The sequence below is a fragment of the Trachurus trachurus genome, assembly GCF_905171665.1.
Source record: "Trachurus trachurus genome assembly, chromosome: 15".
NCBI classification, from domain to species: Eukaryota; Metazoa; Chordata; class Actinopteri; order Carangiformes; family Carangidae; genus Trachurus; species Trachurus trachurus.
The window spans coordinates 25,888,611-25,908,376 of NC_139906.1; the positions used below are offsets into that span (position 1 = coordinate 25,888,611).

Sequence of the window (19,766 nt, forward strand, 5' to 3'; positions counted from 1 at the left end):
CTGAAAACTATAGATCAACAACACCTCAGGTCACATCAGCCCCTTTCACCTCACTATTTTCTTGATTAAAGTATAACCAACTCAATTTGACACTTCCTGCCCAGTGTGGTGTGGTTTATAAATAATGTAGAACATCTAGACACTAAGACGCCTATGATCCCAGCACAGTTTCTTGTCTGAATAAGTAAAGCATGGCCTTTAACGTATCATTATTGTGTTATATAAAAACACAAAATGTTTTGCATCTCTTCCACCATGGCGACCAGGTAAAATCTTTAACGTTCTGTGGGCTTTGTAATCGATGGCGTGACACTTGGCTAACGTTGCTGTTACCTGCAGTGGCATGAATATAGTCTATGCATCTCAAATGACAATCAAGGTGTCCATGTTGTTTTGAATCATACTCCTGGTGACATATGCATACACTGGTGATATCTGATATCTGAACACATCACAGACACAGGGTTTTTATCCCAGTGCAGGGCCGCTCCCCAAATTCTTACTTTCTGACACATTTTTTTTTACCTCTAAAATGAGCAAAATAACAAAACAGGAAAGAAAACCTTAACAGTATGTATGTTATCATAAGAGGCTCTGCCACCAAACTTGTCTTACAACTTAATCACACCTGGTTCATGCTTTATGATTGGACCGACATGCCTAAACTCATTCCCCCGTTTGTAGCTGCAGGTCTATCCACTTGAAAACAGAAATCCATCAGTGGTTCACCTGACAGACTGTTTAGTTTATTTCTTTGTTTCATTCATTGAAAAAAGAAAAGAAAAGAACTAGAAAAATAACAATAATGCAACTCCTGAATGAAAACGGACAGAAAGAATGTTGTCTACCCCTTTTTGAAAGAAATCCTTTCCTATGTATCCAAGCAAAAAAGAAAATGAAGAAGGAGTAGAACAAGAAGAAGAAGAAAGAGAAGAACAAGAACAAGAACAACAAAAGTAGCATAAAATAAGTTTAAGTAATCTTTCATCATCCTACAGTAGTAAATTCCTAGGTCTGAAACTGTCATAGCCAGCGGGCCGGCCTACAGTATACCATAAGGGAGAAGGTGTGCTTACTGTTGCTTTCATGCAAAACAGTCCATCATTTTGTGCCAAAAATAATAAATAAATGTAATACTGTCAATGACATAAAGCAGGTAACAGGTAAAGCGGGTCGCAGCTTTTACAATGCACAGATGGACAAACAGAGAAGGACATAACACTCACTATGGGGTAGCCCAGTTGTGTCCGATAACGGACACAGGGGCAGAGCAAGTCGTGTTTACGGTGCGCTGGCCCTTTAAGACAGCCCCGTGTTTCCATTGGCACCGTGACGTCAGAGCAGCGAAGGGCTCCAGCCTATCCTCTCTAAACAGTGAAGGCAATGGTCCTGGCAGCGAGTCCGGCTCTAGGAGGGAGACTTTTACACTGCTCAAAAGCTAAGGCAAACACTCGCAACTGAAATGACCCAGAGCCCTCGGGCACTCGCCGTGGATTAAAAAAAACGGAAACTTTTGCGATGGCTCTGAAGATGAAAAAGTAGCAGGAGAAAGCGACAACGCTAACCGCCGCCAACAACAGACCCCTCCACTGCAGAGCAACTCCTGGTTAGATGCACGGCCCCTGCTGAAAAAATATGCTCCAGCCGAGCCGCCGCAACCCCGGCTTCAGTCGCAGAATCTCCGCGTTTTAACCCAGTTCCCCGTGAGACATTCCCCCCGTGGCTTCTGTTCGGTTTTTTTTTGTGTTAGCGTCTCTCAAACCCTCAAAGTCCCCGGTTGTTCGAGTCCCTGACCTACCTGCGAGAAAAGAATTATGGCAGGGAAGCTGACAGCAGCGCAAGGCACAGGAATACTGCTGGTGACAGCCAACGTCGGATCCCTGTTCGAAGATGTGAGTTTGTCCACCGGTACTACACCGTCTGTCTCCTCATCACACACTCAACTTCATCTTCGTGTTGTGCCGTTTAACGTCAGCTGGTCACGACTCTTGTGTATCAAGTCAGGTCGCGTGCAGCAGCGTGAACACCTAGGTATACCCTCACGCTATAAACACATGGGCCCTCTCATAACCATAAAGACACATGGTTTCTGTGCTGCTGTGTGTATAGGCTATGTGTGTGTGTGTTTATCTGCTACATATAGTGACCCACTTTTTCTTTCCTGTCTGTTCTGTTTGAATAACAATGTACATATGAGAGTTACTGGTCTGGTAGCCCAACATGGAACTCCAGGTAGAGATGGCTGATGTGAAAATGCTGCTGTGCATCACAACACGTCAAACCAAACTTATGTGAGTCATATGGGACATTCATTTTCTATTAGGACTCACAACCATATGAGAGTTGGTTGTTAGAGATGATCACTTACCAGAAAGGGGCTTAATTTTATTTTTTATTCAGAGCTGCATCAGTAGTGGTGGAGCGGCTGTAGCCTATCTTCCTTTCTTTTTTTCCTTCACCTCAGGTCTTCAATGCAGTATTTTGCTGACTAAGGAGTAGGGTGTTTCCTAAAGTAGACAATCATATGGATAACACCACTGCCAGCTCAGATTATAAGACTCACAAACACTTTAATTGCGGAGAACAAACAGTATTTGGTTAAGATAAAGCCACTTTTTTTTTGCTGCAAAAGCATCATACGCTGTGTAGAAATAGGTGTGCCAGCCAGCCAGGCCTCCTATAAGGAGTGTCGGTGCAGGTTGTTGAATGATATCTGTAGCTGTTATCATGCATTTTGGACTCCTTTACCCTCTTTCTATGTTGAGGCTGCAGCTTGGTACCTAATGACACTAGATTGTAGCGGGCAAGTATAACTGTTCCAATTAAATGCTTCAAGCTGAAACACTTTGTGTCAGTTTCAGTGTTGTGTAAATAGAGTCCCCCCCCCCCTCTCTTCCTCCCTCCCCCTCCTCTCACCCGTGTGAAGTGCTGATCCAAAACATGAGGGAAGAGCCGTCTCCCTCGCTGGAGTAAGCCTATAAATAGCCCGTCTCTTTGCAAGCACCACTCTATGGGTGTTTTGTGGATTTTTTTTTTTTTTTTTCCTCCACAAGACGTCTATAACAGACTGGGCCAACGTGCACATTAGAGCATGTTTCCTTCTATGACTGGGTGTGTGTTGTTCATATATGAGGCTATTTTTAGTTTGCAGTGTGGCACCCCTTATGATGCATACATGGGTTGAATGAAGGCTTTGTCAACTGCTTCCACTATCAGGTCTGTTGTGGATGAGAAGACTCTCTGTTATGGCAGCATCGTCTGACCGGCACCCTTTGTAAAGTTCCACATGTCATCATCAGTCATAGAGCTTGATTTCTTGAGTGACAATATATTTTTTTGAAAAGTTCTTTTTCCTACTGCTCAGGTGACATTGCTGTGGCGTACCTATGTGTTTACACTAATTACGCGAACGTTCTTGAAAACAGAATTTGCATATTCATTAGTTTACAAATGAAAACCTCTAACAGGCTTACTCTGTTCAGTATACTCAGGGTGTTCCAGCCGGTCTCTGTCTTGTGTGAGCCGAGGCTTATAGTTGCTACTTGTAATGATAGATAAATACTACTGTATAACTGACTGTACTGTTTCACTTCAGCAATTTAAAACTTCAAGCATGATTATTATTATAGCAGCGCTGCTCGCTGTTGTGCAAAGCTCTATGGGCTTGGTGTAATGCTGCAGTCTCTTTGTGAATTACAGATGTCTCCACCTAAAAGGAACTGTAGAAAGAGCGTAAAGGTAACTAACAGTATGTTATATGAGTGTTATTAGTTTCTGCCATCTCGTCACTCATGCCCACATGTCAAATGCACAAACACTTTAAAAAAGTGTAAAGGTATTAGTGAGAGAAACATAACTATTACAAAGTGGCTTTATCACAATACCAGAATGTTGTTATGATGCCATGTAAAGCCCTTTGAGACAAACTGTTTGTAAAACTGGGCTATACAAATAAAATTGCCTTGCCAGTAGCCAATATACAGTACACACTACCAATACAGTGAATTCCCACGATTCTTGATATTCATTCGATACCACGATGAAAATCAAACATGCAGCTGTAAAAAACATTCTTGTATTTAAGCTCCATTGTGTTTCAAAAACAACATACACTCAAAGTATTTATTGTGCTGGCAGCAACAAAGTTAACAACAGTGTTAAAATGGTAATTATGGCCAACTAGGAATGCACACGATTAAACGTTTAACCGATAACAAGAACTTTGACCAATTAGTACATTTATTAGCTCATTACATCGTGAACTCATGGGGGGGGTGTCATTACGTGCAGACTTCCACGTCAGGCGATAAATGTAGCCTTCACGGACATGGATGTGATGTGCATCATCTGTAACAACGGTGCTGCAAAAAAAAAAAAGCACGTTGCTGCTCTCCAGCCGGTTCACCTGAGGAGCTCTGCTGTTCCCTCTCTCCAGGTGTTTGGCTGCACTTTGTATAAAAACAGTTCAACATTGGATGATCTGACCTCTATCCGAGACAGAGCACAGTGGATCAGGCGCTAATCAGCTGTTGCAGTGCGTGTGTATTTTATAACGGCAAAAACATCGTTGATCGCCCCGCGAGCGTTTTAATCTTATCGGTTAACGGTTAATTATCGGTTAAGGAGCGCTGGTTGTTGGCCATAAATAAATGTGAATCCCTGGCTCAACAGAAACAGAAAGTCATGTAGTCATTACTGTGTCCTTCATGTGGTTAAACCATAGTGTTGTTCTCATTAATGAACTGTTAGGGTGTTTTCACACATACTGCTGTGGACCCAGGGTGAAAATGATCCATTGTTTCATTCTTCAGCTCGTACGTTCACGTTCACACAAGTTTGTTTTGGTCCAATCACTGCACCACTGGCAGAGCGTTATGTTTCCATGACGACTGACTGGAAAAACGCATGATACGTCATGTTTACATGACTCAATCAATTTTATGGTGTAGGTTGGAGTGGATCGAGGTCCGGCCTCGTTCACAAATGGACCACACCAGAGTTTTTTTTGTTTTTTTTTAAAGTATATTTTGGGGCTTTTTAGCTCATTTGTCTATATATAGAGTTTGAAATGCCTCATTTAAAGGGATAGTTCACCCAAAATTGAAATTTCAGAGTTATCCGTGGCTTCTCTGAGTTACAGGGGGTCTTGGCGTAGCAGTGCATGTCCATATAATGGTGGCAAATGGATACCAACTGTCTTCGTAACAAAAAGACACACCAAAAAACATCCAAATACCTCCATGCTGCTCGTATGTAATGTCTGTCTTGTATTGAAGCCCCGAAATGCGAAATTGTCCCGAAAAAAATTAAATTAGTCTATATTTCAAGCTTGTTTTGTAGTGGAAGCTTCTCGAAGCTCCTCTTCCCGGTTCGTCAAATTTGGACGAACTGGGAAGAAGAGGACAGACCCTGGTTCGTCCAAATTTGACGAACCGGGAGGAGGAGCTTCCGCAACAAACAAGCTTGAAATATAGACTTATTTAATTTTTTTTGGGACAATTATCCATTTGCAACTGTTATATGGACATGCACTGCTATGCCGAGACCCCCCTGTAACTCAGAGAAGCCACGGATAACTCTGAAACTTCTCCCAGCCCTTAGTCGACATGAGGGTGAGTAGATAATGAGTTAAATTTCAATTTTGGGTGAACTATCCCTTTAAACAATGTTCTACTTCTGCTACACGTACGCAAGAATTCACAAGATTTACTGTCAACTGCAACGGCACGATGTGCTTGATATCAGCTGTTATAGAGCAGCCTATCGGGACGTTTGGGGGAGGGAATGGACGCGTGTCAGATATCTACTATCTTTGGTGTTCAGGGTTATTCTGTTGTGGTCTGTTAAAACCAATTCCTTGACATTAAAACAGCTTGTCAGTCTTGTGGGTCAGCTTTAATGTTTCATTGAGGAGCGTTTTGCTGGCTGTACAGCAGAAGACGAACAGCCGTCCTCAAGCTGAAGTCCTTCTCCACTGTCAGCCCTCCGAGCCATCAATGGCCCATTTAATAGTGACAGAAGACACCGGTTTCTCCTGAGTGTAATGTAGCCATAAAAAAACGAACCTTTTGTTTGCTTTTTTGACGAGTTTCACAAGTTAGCTTCATGTTTAAGAGACGAGAGCTATGTCTGTTTGCTCATTTCCTCTTGTTGTGAGTGAACCAGCGAGTCTAAGCAAAGCAGGGATCCCGTTCTTAAAGGCTAACCTGATTATACAGCAGCACACAGCCACTCAGATTCATGAAAGGGGACATGTGAATCACCTTACACACCAAGTCTGACTTATTTTTTCCATTAATTGTGTTCTGAATTCATCACTTTTAGTCCTTTCACTGAACTAGTTTCCACGTCTAGCTTTGCAGAGGTTTTGCTGGACTGTAGGCCTACTTTTAGTTTAAAAACTGGCCTCCGGAGCAACAATTTTCTTATTTTATCCAGAGCCAATAAAACAAGACAAAACATGATAACCCCGTGCATGCTAAACTAACTTATTTGCGAAGATGATGTGGCTCTAAAAAGATTTTATGTGGTATCTGTCCTGTAATCTGTTCCCATAGAGGATGCTGCATGATTCCCATGGGTCCTGCTCTATTCCTGATCCAAAGTCACCCTGTAATACATAGTTCAGCATAGGCAAAGCCAGTTAATTATCCTGCTTAACCATAAACTGACACATGCCAGTAATAGATACTACTAGAGCCCGACCGATTAATGGGCCGGCTGGTTTTAGCCCTTTGAGAATAATGGTTAATAGCCACCATTATGTTAATACTTACATTTTCATTCATAAAGTGCAGGGAATATGACTTGGTTTTACTTAAAAAATTATGTCCTTGTGCTATTATTTATCCATTAAAGGTGAAATGCATTGCTGGCCTGAAGTAAATGAATAATATAGCAGGCACATTTCAAATGAACTGTTCAAATGCTGCTCGCCCCACAGAACCTTTGACAACAAAAGTATTTGAAAATAGTCATATACAGTATGTTCTCCCTTCAATTTCTGTCTTCGTAACAAGTGTTTAAACTGCAGTTAAGGGATCAAAAGCAGCTATTTGTTTTAATTTTTTGAAAATGCTAAATTTAATTGGCCGATATATCGGTTATCGGAACTTTTTTCCCCCCGATATCGACATCAGCCCCCAAAAATCCATATCGCTTGGGCCCAAGATACTACATTGAAGGTAGAAAGCTAAAGAAGAATGAATAAATAACTGAATAAATGCATCAGTTGTTGCACCAACGTGCCAGAAATGGATGGTGGTTCCTTTATTCTGTGTAGGATGCAGGTTGGAGAGGTATGCCAAACACACGACGAGAGCGGAGTGTTTTCCTTTTAGTATTGGTTTATTTAAACAGGTGGACACCGGGGCGGCTGGCTGTCATCAAATAACTGCACCATGACGTTTGGTTCTGAGATAGGACAGAGGTATGTCTCCTACACTGTTGATGTAGGAGTCCAGTCTGGTGATATTATCATATTGATGCTTATTACATTGTCCTCAAGTGCTCGCACTGTCTAATGCACTGCCACTGCTCACCAGCTGTGGTTTTCATTTCATTACTTCTAGTTGTAGTCACAATTATAGATTTTCTTGGTACGATTATTGTCGGAGACATAATCAAGATTAAATAATTGTACAACACTATCTATTTATATAGGACCAATTATTAATCCTTCAGAGGAAATGTTTGAAGTATTCAAATGTGTGAAGTTTTTTTTCTTACAAATTACGCGTTAACATTTAAATTCCTACCAATTCAGTTAGGTAAATTGACATTAACGTAATATATATAACCCAGTTTTACCTTTTACTTTGGTGTACAAAGTCTGTGGGTATCCCGCAGGTGATGATTCATATCAGACGAATTTCCTCCTTTGGCCGCTACTTCATTGCAGCATGTACATGTATGACAGGCTGGAGAGTAGGGATGTCACGATTATATATTTTCTTGGTACGATTATTGTCAGATAAATAATCACGGTGCTACGATTATCACGATTATTATGCATTCATTAATTTCACAACACTGCGAATGTGTAAAATCAAATATAGTCAAAATATAATTACATTACTAATTGTTTACACAAAATATTTAAAATATCTATATATGACAAATTATTACTCTCCCATTGGAAGTGTTTGAAATATTCAGGTCATAAATTGTCATCTATACCAAATGTTTAAGTTTATTTTAGTCGTTTTTGTTTTGTTTTGTTGTTTTTTTTAAATACAAATTTTTAAATTCCTAATGTTACGTATAAGGTAAATGGACCAGTATCTGAGCATTTACCTTTATTTTGGTGCACATCTGCCGATATTCCGACATAATCTTTTTTGGTAAGTGACGGTATTCAGGAATCTTTACGATTAATTAATTGTGGTGTTAAATACCGCGATTAATTGTGAAAACAAGTAATCGTGACATCCCTACCGGAGAGCGTCATCAATTTAATACGCTTGTTTGGAGGGAATCAAATCCTTTACCACTCGGGAACTGACACGGAACGTAAAACGAAGTTACACACGCGGTTGTTGTGTAACTTTTGTTTTCGTTCCGCGCGTGTTGCGCTGATCTGCCGACATGGTTCATCTCTTTTGGAAAGTGACGGTATTTAGGAACCTTTACGATTAAATAATTGTGAAAACAAGTAATCGTGACATCCCTAATTACTACCACAGTTTTTGATTCCATACATCTATTGTTTGCCAAGCCGAAATGACGACACTGTGATGCAACTTCTTGTCTATAAAACCTCTGGCTTGCTCTCTCTCTCCCTCTCCTGTCCACTGACAGCTCATTAGCTCAGGCTGTCACGGCCTGGACACCACTGAGCTGGCATATTTACACCACTAAAGATAGAGCAGAGCAGGAAAAAATACCCCAGTGTTTCCTCAAACTCTTCAGTTCATTTTTTCTTTATTTTTATCAGTGGCCTATACAGTGTAAGTGTGTGTGGTTGGGAAGTGTAGCAGCCGGCTTATCCTCCTGCATTGCATTAGTGGTGGAACACAGTTTTCCTTGTGAGCATGTGAAGATGTTACTGCAGGCAGCATAAACCCTGGAAACTATATTTAGCCTTTAGTCACATGGTGCATGGTAGTGAATCCCCTAACTGAATAATGTAATTGAGCATTCAGGGTGTGTATTCATAGTGTTGGCAATGCTAGTGCAAAATGTGTGATTTCCACAAGTGATGCTGTGTTCAGGCGGAGGGAACGTTACGTGAACATGTTTCATTCTGAATGTCACATCCTCACTCTTGTGTCTGTCTCCTCATGTTTTAGCTCCGCTTTTATGAGCAGAGGCTCAGCAGCAGAGGACTGTGACTAAATACTTCATCTGACAGCTTGATTTTGTGTTTCTTCCTCGTCCAAAGTCTGTTCCAGAGTGTTGCTGCAGGAGTGGAAAAGTTTATGAAAGAAAGATCAGATGATGCTATTTCGGTGTTCTCCCCGCTCTGCCCTCCTCCATCCTGTCATAACACGGACTTAGAATTTCACAAGGGAAAGATGTTGGAAAGAGCTGGAAGTTGCCACCAGCAGACAGCGAGGAGTCGGAGTTGGAAGTGCAGCAGGTTCCCTATCAGTGTCTAATAGCCAATACGAGCTATTATATGTCTGATAAACACAATTTATTCACTGTAATTAATCAGCAGTGTCTGGTTTCTCATTGTGTTACACCAATTGTCTTATTAAGTGTTCATATGAACTGTTCCCTACATTACAGTTTTATATTCTCTTCTCTATTTGTTAAAATTGTGTATTACCACACTTAAAAAAAAGTGTTACAGAATTTTTATCACCTTGTATGACACTTTATGTGTTACAAGTGTGTTTTCATTTTAAAATAACACCTCTATGGAAATGACAGTCGTCCCTTTTCTACAGATAGCTGCTGCTATATCAAGATCTGTCATTATACTGTACTGGGTTCTCTAGTTTTCAGTGAACCAAACAATGCTGGGATAAGGCTGGACCCAGTGTGTGATGTGATGTTTAGATGGCATGCAGATGTGATATGTAACACAACAGTGTCGACTCGGCATGTGTCCCGCCATGCCTGCTCTGCTTTTTTACCATTGTACACAGATGTAGGTGTGGAACTGAGGGAGCCTCTGCTGGTGCTGTTTGTACCATTTATACAGGACTGTGAGGTGGAAAAGGCGGATTTAAGAATGGTTCCATGAATGCAGCAGCGTGAATGTCCATTATAATTTGTCTGTGAAGTTGCTGTGTGATGTTGTGCGAGGTCTTTAAGGAAAGCCCTGCAGCTGTAGGTCTCTGCCTCAGCCTCCAGCCTCACACAAACACTCCAGCCCGTTACTAAGGTGAAAGTTGACAACACTCTAGGATCATTTATCTGCTGTTTGGAGAGGTGAGCCCCGCTGTCTGCATCGCTCAGTGCTGGGTGGCTGCCATGATGGAATGTGTGCCAGGCTTACTGATGGTTACAGCCTGTGACAGCTGGACATCACTTCCACAGAACCATGTATTATGTACAAATATAGTGTAATGTTTTGTTGTCATTTGAATGTAACACTCATTTTGCATTGACTTAGTTCTTCCATAAGTGTTTTTGATGAGGATTAATTTGGATAAAGATTCAGTCCGAGTAGTGATTATGGGAATTGTTTAAAGGAGACATATTCTGTCCCTTATCCACAAATTAAAATAGTTCCCAGGTGTCTTAAAGACATGTCTGTGACATGTTCGGTCAAAATATCCCAAGGATCAAACATCATATCTCTTTTCATCCTCTCAAAACAGCCCTGTTCAGAACGGCTGGTTTCAGTGCCTGTCCCTTTAAATGCAAATGACCCACTGCTTGCCCCGCCCCTTCTACTGGTACTACTGGGTTATGCAGATTCGAAAACTAGTTACATCACTGGAAGACAACTGAGGGAACAGCTCGTAAAACCACATGCGTTTCAACCTAGAGAGCCTGAAAATTACAGATTGTTTTGTCAGTTCTCACATTTTGGGGCCTGAAGGCAAGACAAACAGGAGTGATATTTCCATAACATGTTATGTTAATAGATTTTCAATTTCTTGTAATTCCACACACACCGGAAGCCTTATAAATGATGTGTGGTTTGCAAACAGCTCTGAGACAGCAGTCAGCAACACAAAGATGGTTGCCCATCACTTTATGCACATGAACTCAGTCTAATAGAAGAGGGCTGCATTGCACTCTGCTGTCATGGAGGGTCTGACCTGACGTTTCATTTCTGTTCACACTATGTCAGGGAGGTGTTAGTTCAAGTGTTTCAGTCTCATTTTGAATTGTGTTGCATTCTACCGGGAGTGGTGCCTCTGTTATTTTTTCCACTCTATTAAGGTGAAACTGTACCTCCCAAAAACAAAACTTTTACAAAATGAGACATTCTAACCTACATGAAGGTAATAATTCTGTTTTAAAAAACAACATTAATTTTGGCTAGGTGCGTTAAATTAACTTGTAACTGATTATTTTGAGTAAACTTTTCCACTTGTCTGCGTGTATGGCCCAGAGAGGATGGGTGGATGGTTTTTATAGGGAGGATGGCATTTGTTGTTGGAAAAAAAATGGGGCACAATGATTGTTTTATCTCCATTATCTTGTTTTCATAATAGTTGCACAGCCAACATGATAAGGGAAAGTAAAACTAGATTAATGGCCCTGCCTGCCCTTCTATAGCATGACTGTTGATTGTATTGTCAACTTCATAGCTCTTTTGGCTGCTCTCAGATCTGTGAGAACATGATGTCTAACATGTTTCATGTCACTTTGGTCACAATCGTATTCATATTAAAGATGATTTATGTCATTTAACCATCAATCTTGTCCACATAACGACATTACATAGTGTCCATCAGTAACAATGTCTTCATGTAGCGTGTTAAAAATGAAAGATTAAGGCAGATGTTCAGAATTATTGAAGCTAGAGCATCTCCTGTTTGTGTGGCTCATCTGAATCCACAGATCTTATCATCAGGTTGTATATTCTCTGAGCTCTATCTCCTAGGTACCGAGTCAGGTCGCCATGCCCCAGAACACAAGAGTCTGTCTGGTCAGGCCCAAACAGCAAGAGGTGTGGAGATAATCATGTCTCCACGGCTGGCCTGAGCTGTTGATCTTAGCAGGCAAAATAAGCAGCCACTGAAGCGGACAGGAGAGTTTACAGTGGGGGTCTATCAGGGGGAAACGGCTCCTTCACAGACATACGCACTCTGTAATACATAACATGAGACAGGGACACAGAGGAGTTTGTCAAGAGTTCATTGACCCACCTCAGGAGGGTTTGATAATTTGTGTGTGAGCGGAGCTGGACAATGAACAGCCCGGCCCCACTGGATCCAGATAAGGAACCAGGATAAGGGTGGGAGTGTCCACGCCGGCCCGGGGAAGCTTGGGTTCAGTTCAAGAGCCATAATTATCCAGGATGGGAAAGCCAGAGAGAGGGGACACCCCCCTCGCTGGCTTTCCCATCCTGCAGATTATAGGCCCAGGAGTCAGCACTCATTCATAAGACTCCCAGAAGAGACGGCAGTGGACGCTCAGTCCCCATAAAGCCCCATATGCAGGAGGACATGCAGTGGAAGCTAATCAGAATTGAATTTCTGCTCAAGTTTGATTGACTGGAATGTTTATTTTAGTCTCTTTGCATATGTCCACTCCTTTCAGTGCGAGAGGTAACAGTCACCTCTGGGGACTGTTGCACTGCAGCTATACTAATTAGCATTAGCAAGGTTCATTAAAGTCCCACCCAATAGACAGGAGACGTTTAACGCCTTTAAACTAATTATCAAGTGTATTATTTGATTCGCAGTGCTCGCTGCCACTTTCTGTTGACATCAAAAATGTTGTGTGGCGTGTGTGGAGTCTGATTTGAACACAAACTGACAACCACAGAAAAGGTCAAAAGTTTCCGAGCCAATAACGACTTGCTGAATATTGGAGTAAATTATCTCTAACTGGGTTATTCTAACCTGTTTACAACATGTACAGTCCACGCACAGACACAAAAACCAGGTTACATGACCTGGTTAAGGGCAGAGTGGAAACATCTAGTGGTGATAAGGTGGTAATATGTCAGAGCCACAGCCACATGCTGAACGCCTGTTCTTATACCTGCCCGTCTGTTTTTAACTGAAAAATGTTCTGTTATTTGTTCTTTGACATATATGAGAGTAAACTGGATCTGTCAGTGGAACATCAGATCTCAGACTGGGCTGTATGAAGACAAAATATGTAATCGACCTGCAAAATAATCTGAGATTGATCAATAATAGTTTTTTGTGGCCTTACAGTATGTAGGCCTCCAGAGGAGCTACCTGAAGGAGGTCTCCCTGTCTCTGTCAGCAGCCACACTACACACTGGATTTCTCAAGCTACACCTCCATGTCCAGACACGTCTGGCTGCTAAGTTGTTACTGCTTTATGTTTCAGGAGGTGAGACATAATGTAAAGTGTAATGACTGCATTTTCCAGTCATTCTTGCCTCTTGTTCCATATTTAACTAATAGGCCTACTGTAGGAAAAATGAGAGAGAATGGATGAAAAGCAAAGGTTATTCTTAAAGCTGATTCCTTTCAAAGGTCTTTAAAGAGTCATTTTATATTATACATGTCCTAATGCTTAATGTAGTTTCTTGTTTCGCACCAAGTCTGGCTTCAGCAGTACATGTGATATTAACCTTAAGGGCTCAGTCCTCACAAACAAAGTGACACCACATTGTTGTGTAAACGGACAGCTGTGTTTTGATCTGCTGAGGTTTTGAGATTATCTACAGCACCTCAGAGATATCTGCTGCTGCCTCACAACAACCAGGATGACAGTTTTAGAAGTAGATATCTCAAAATCTCCTCACAAAGACCAAAACCATTGGCATATGTTTTATTTTACATTAAAGGTCCGGTGTGTAAAATGGGGGGAAAACCCTGATATCCAGCGTTCAGATTCTAGTTTGCAACGCTCAATCGCTCGCAAACTGGTTTACCACGACTGAGACGACTGGGAGTATTTCAGGAGCATGGAGCGATGAAGACGGCGCTGCAAGATGGCGAAACTTTCTAAAGCAAGACCCTTGCTATTATAATTACATTATACCACGGCCTGTCGTGAAAGTCACTGCTCAATCCCCTCTACCATTATTGAACATGTTCATTCAACTACTATAGTCCATTTTTTAACATCGTAAAAACATCAACTGTCTTTTGCTATGGACTGCAACAGTCCGTTGTCATGGATACATGACAACAACTTCCATTCATACCAGTCGTGCCTGACGCGGAGTGATAGCCTATGCTGTGATAAGGCTTTAGAATAGTAGCCGTGGTATATGCTCATTATACCATGGTTAACAACCAATCAGATTGCCGGATTTCACCTTTCCGTTTTATAAGAATAATTATAAGGCTACGAAAACCAAACTGATTTTATTTTATAGCGATTATACACTTATACAAATATATTCATGGGTAGTATATTCAGATTTTGCCAATAAACCTTGATAATTATTACACACTGGACCTTTAATATAACCCCCCATGTCCTATTGCTATTATTTTGTCAGATACTTCTATTCTGATCTGAACCATAATTTCAGTTTGTGTGATTGTTTGTGGTTTATTTACATGTAAAATACATAAGAATGATGGTGGTGATGTGACTTTTACCAAACAGTCATGTTCTATTATTTTGTGAAATCAAAACTAGTGATGCTAGTGACACCACACTGACGTTAGACAGTCTGCTGCTGCGTGCTGAGCTGAGCTCTGGTCTTCTCCAGGAACAACTGCGTAGTGGGACTTGGATAATGATCTGGAGGTGGAGACTGTTGTGAAGTTTGCAGAAGGAGATTTATGTTTTTATGTTTTTAACAGCATGTCATGAAACTCTGTATTTATACCTGGAGACCTGCGCAGCTCATGTGCTGTATCTAAGCTTCTGTCAGAGCTGTTTATCACAGGAATTTGGCTCTCTTTCATCTTGTAAACCCAAAGTGTGTGTTTTACAGAGCGCGCTTAGCAACAGCAGGCCGCCTGTCTCCTTGTGTTTTCATCGGCGATCCACAATAATCGCACCTACGTCGGATCCGTTGTCATGATGCCATTTTTAAACCTCGGCTCGTACTGTGTTTGGTAAGAGTCACACACTCCCATGAGCGCGTGGACATGGGTTTCCTCTGTCATGCTGTGTTTTGTCTTGAGCTGCTGAGTCTGCCGGCGAGAGACACAAACTGAATAATTGCACAAGTGCTGGTACTTCTTTTTATCTCCACAGAAGCCAAACTTCTTGAATAAGAGCGCAGTGGCTCACAGCAGCAGCTGAACTGTCAGAAGACAGTCCGTCCTCTCTGCTTTAACACATCGGATCAACGCAAGGGAGAGCGTTACAGAGCGATGTTGATGCAACTGTGCCGTGCTTCCTATTTGGAATTTGATAGCGCTGTGTCGAAAGTAAAACGACCTTGACTTCAAATTTACATACAAAATTTAGAATGGTTTCCTCCCTTGTCCAAATGATGTGGAGTTACCATCTTTTTCGTGACAATAGAATTTGAGTGCGTCGTTATTTATCAGCCACTGCAATATAAACTGACTGCAATAAAATCAAATCACTAGCAGTGAATGATTGGCTGCCTGTTGCGCTTGCACCAGTGATAAGTAAACTATTAGGTGGCGTCCATTGTAATTGGATTGAGAGGAGAGGCTGTTGTCTGGTAAAAGCTGAGGAGTCATAGAAAAAAACCACAGCAAAGACAGGACGGAAGTTAGATTTTTTTTTTATTGTTTTATTGTACAGCAGAGAGTGACACTCTGAAAGGAATTTATAATGATGTGTAAAGAAGACATCATGAATGTGGCTATTAACAACCAGATATGAGGAGGAGTTGAGTTTATTCTGATGAATATTCCACTAGCACAACTCGAGCACTACTACTAGACTTTGAGTTTCCACTAAGGTATCCCTAGTGGAAAATGAAAGTCTAGTAGAGTCAAATCGAGTCAAGTAGTGCTAGTGGACATGCAGCATTATTATTTTTTGGGAATCACCTCAGGCAAGGTTTTCTCCCCCGGGATGACGACGGAGGTTGACCGGCCCATGAGCTCAGCAGACCGGCCGCTGCCTCTGGGAAGCGCCGCTGCTCTTGCTCGCGGCTACCACATTAGCTCTGCATTTCTCCAAAAATGTCGGATCAGAGCCTCCGACCCGCTGTCCCAGCTCTCGTCTCTTCAGCACCGCCACACAAACGCGCCCTGTAACCCGTAATCTCTTGTGTATGACAGATAATATAGGATATATAACGTTATGTACTGCTCTATTGATTGATTTCCTCGCCGGCTTTGTTGTAAACAAATGCACATGGCCAGGAGGAGGGTTAGCAACACAGAAGAAAAGAGCAACCAGACTTACGTAGTTCCTCTTTAAGGGATGTTTGGCCTTATTGCACCTCATCTACATTACCAGTTATTCCTGTGTCTGTCTGTGTGTGATGTTTACACTATGGCTGTGGCAATAAGACACAAAGCTCTCAATTTGTAAAAGCCAAAGAGAGCTGTGGAGGAACACTCAGAAGAACACAGCTCCAGCAGGACGGCTGTTTATTTAACCCTAAGCCTTTGATGGAGGATGCTTATTGTCTGTGGTCCACGTCCAGTCGGTGGGTGAATGTTTCCCAGTTACAGGCCAATGTTTTTTTTTCCACCAGAGCCCCAGCCTGAGACAGTAGGAGCTTGGTCTGGCCAAGTCATTAAGCAGGATCTGCTTCTGACTATGTTTTCCTTTTAACCTCTAACCCCCCTGGTTCTTCTGTTGGAGTCAGACTGTGGGTCAGCTGCACCTGGATGATATTACTGTACGTCGTGCCTCCTAGGGCTGGGACGATATGCTTTTCTCCCGATTCGATTCTTCTATGATTTTTTGGATGGAGAATTCGATTTAAATTGTGATTCTACGATATTGCCGATTCTCTCGATTTTTAGTCTGCATTTTTAACATTTATCTGCACACAAATACTGTAGGAGCCTATAAATTAACATACTCCATTATAAAGTGAACTTAAACCCTTTTCAAAACCTGTACTCTCTGTATGTAAAAAAGGCTAACAAATGCACATTTCACAATATTTAAAAAAAGAAAAAAAGAAAAGAAATGGATTTTTGAAAAAAAAAAATCGATTTAAAAATCATCAAAAAAGATATTGCGATATTTATGTGAATCGATTTTTTCTCCCACCCCTAGTGCCTCCTATACAAAGTGTGATGTGGTCACAAACACATTAAAAACAGTATTCACATGTCAACCAGTATCAAAAGTCGCTCGCAGCGAGGTCTGGTTTCTGTCAACAACTTCACACGAGTGCTCCTCTCCAACCAGCGTCAGGGTTTGACTGGTTGATCACCATGGTTTCCATTAAAGTCAAGATCTGCCCTGATAGAGAAACGCATAATAAACACACATGCACACTCACTACTGACACTTCATCGCTAGCTCCTGGTATATATGTCACGTGGCACTCCAAAGGCCTTCATCCTTGAAGGAAAAAGAAAAGCAGAGTGTTGAACGCAGACTGGACTGGAGTTGTGTATTCACAGTACACGGAAATATTTGTTGTGCTGCTGTTGCCGGTCAGTTGTCGTGCTGCACCCAAGAGCGCACATGTTGCTTGTTTCCCTTGGATGCAAATAGAGGGGCCAGCTGCAGACTGGGCGGAGGGAAGGGAGGGGGGCAGCGAGTGTGGAGTGTTACTCCTCAGCAAGCTGCTGTGATGTTAGAGCCCCGGTGCCTGCTTTAATTACTGTATCATTAGTCCTCCCACTCTCAGCCTCACTTCTGGAGAGAATGAAGAGAAGAGAACAACCTTGAATGTATTATTCTTTCAAAACACTGAACGTTAGACCATCAGACACTGGACACCCATTTAGCACCAGAAGTAGTGTATAAACAAAGTGTGTTCTGCTTGAAACTCATTATAATGTAGTTATCAGTGCAGGCAAAGCGACAAAGAGTTTGACGCTGGAGCAGGAAATCCATAGTTCTTTATCTGTTGAGCTCTGGTCTTATAGAAAACATTCATTCAGTGTTCAGTATGTGGTGTGAATGCTCGTCACTGTGTGCACCGCATTCATAGACCATGGCATTGACATTAGGTAGCTTTGAAAAATGATTGCAGTCTTTTATTAGTGCAAAAGGAGCACGTGGACTGCATCGTGTGTGAGTGAGTGACCATGGCAGCCTCTGGTGGAGGAGACTCCTCATGTAACAGGAACTACAGTAAAGGGCCGGTTTTGAGGACTTTCCCAGGTGTTTGTCTTCCTGCCTGTTGACAGATGTTATCAGTGTGATCGTTATCACAATAAAAGTGTGTAGCTGCAGCAATCAGAATGATCTCAGTGGGTGTGGGTCCAACCCATGGAAACCACAGCAGCCATCATCGTCGTGTTGAGGTTCAGACCTGTCGGTATCTGTGATCTGTGTGACTGTATCTTTCAGGTTGTGACACTGCAGCAGCGATATAATCTATACATACCTGCCTCAAGTACCCAAAACCACTGTGGGAGTTCCTGCTTCAGCAGGTGTCTCCACCACGACATTATGATGACACACACACACACACACACACACACACACACACACACACACACACACACACACACACACACACACACACACACACACACACACACACACACACACACACACACACACACACACACACACACACACACACACTAAAAGGTAACACTAGTATGCCTGCTGTCATGGCTGATTATTGGAGCACTTGTGAGTTTGGATGTCATCATGTTGATGAGTGTGGAGTAGGGTTGCAAAATTCCGGGAATTTTCTAAATTGGAAACTTGGAATATGGGAATTAACGGGAATATATGGGAATTAACGGGAATAAATCAGAAATGTACAAAATTGAAGGATGGCCCTTAACAAGGAACTTAAATATAGCTGGGGGAAATATATTATAGCATAATCTTTGCTAAAACAATCAGATTTAATGCAAGTACACTTGAATATCTATGCTATCGACCTTATTCCAATGGTCAAAAATGTAAGAAACAAGAATTAAAACTTGATAAAGTTCTACTCACAAATCTGTTGAAATGTCATGTTTTTTATTGTATTATTTTGCATGGATGTCTGCTTATGACAAAACAAAATATTTACATTTATTACAAGAATATGATACAGTTTGTTTTTACCCCCAATTTCCAGTTAATTCCCATAATTCCCATAATTTTGGAAATATTCCAAAATTGGAAACTTTCCATTTCCAATTTGGAATATTTCCAAAATTCCCGAGTTTAACTTCCCGTGGAAAGTTTCTGGAAATTAACCAGAAATTTTCTGGCAATTTTCCGCCCCTTTGCAACCCTAGTGTGGAGTCTGCTGTGGTCCCTCTGGACTCCAGTTGACTGTGGAGGGTCCTGAGCTGTGAACTGCAGGGTCAGGGTCCAGCCACTCCTCACTGATTTCCTTTGTTTCTAAAATTGCCACTGTGTCTTTGCCGGATTTTCCACATGGCGTGTGTTGTGTGTTGATATGTGTGTGGTCCCTCTCACTGCTGTATCACCTCTGACCTGTACAGAGGGTTATCTCCAGGTCTCCCACTGCCGACACTGAAGTTTCCACTGTGCTGTCCACAGCTCCAGCAATGCAGACCCTCCGTCATTGCTCCACCACTTGTCTTTAAGGGATAGTTCAACATTTTGGCAAATTCACCCATTGCCATAATCCCTATAGTCTTAGCAGTAGTTTCCTTACC

General features: G+C 41.8%; 1 protein-coding gene across 1 annotated transcript in view; it reads left to right on the top strand.

Moving 5' to 3' along the window:
* The first annotated feature begins 1,397 nt into the window (after window positions 1-1,397).
* inpp5a (inositol polyphosphate-5-phosphatase A) overlaps window positions 1,398-19,766 on the top strand; it is a 178,023-nt gene continuing 159,654 nt past the window's right edge. The window contains exon 1 of the mRNA XM_083988008.1: window positions 1,398-1,892. Coding sequence (XP_083844134.1) covers window positions 1,815-1,892 — 78 coding nt within the window. The 5' untranslated portion in view covers window positions 1,398-1,814. The remainder of the gene's footprint in view (window positions 1,893-19,766) is intronic.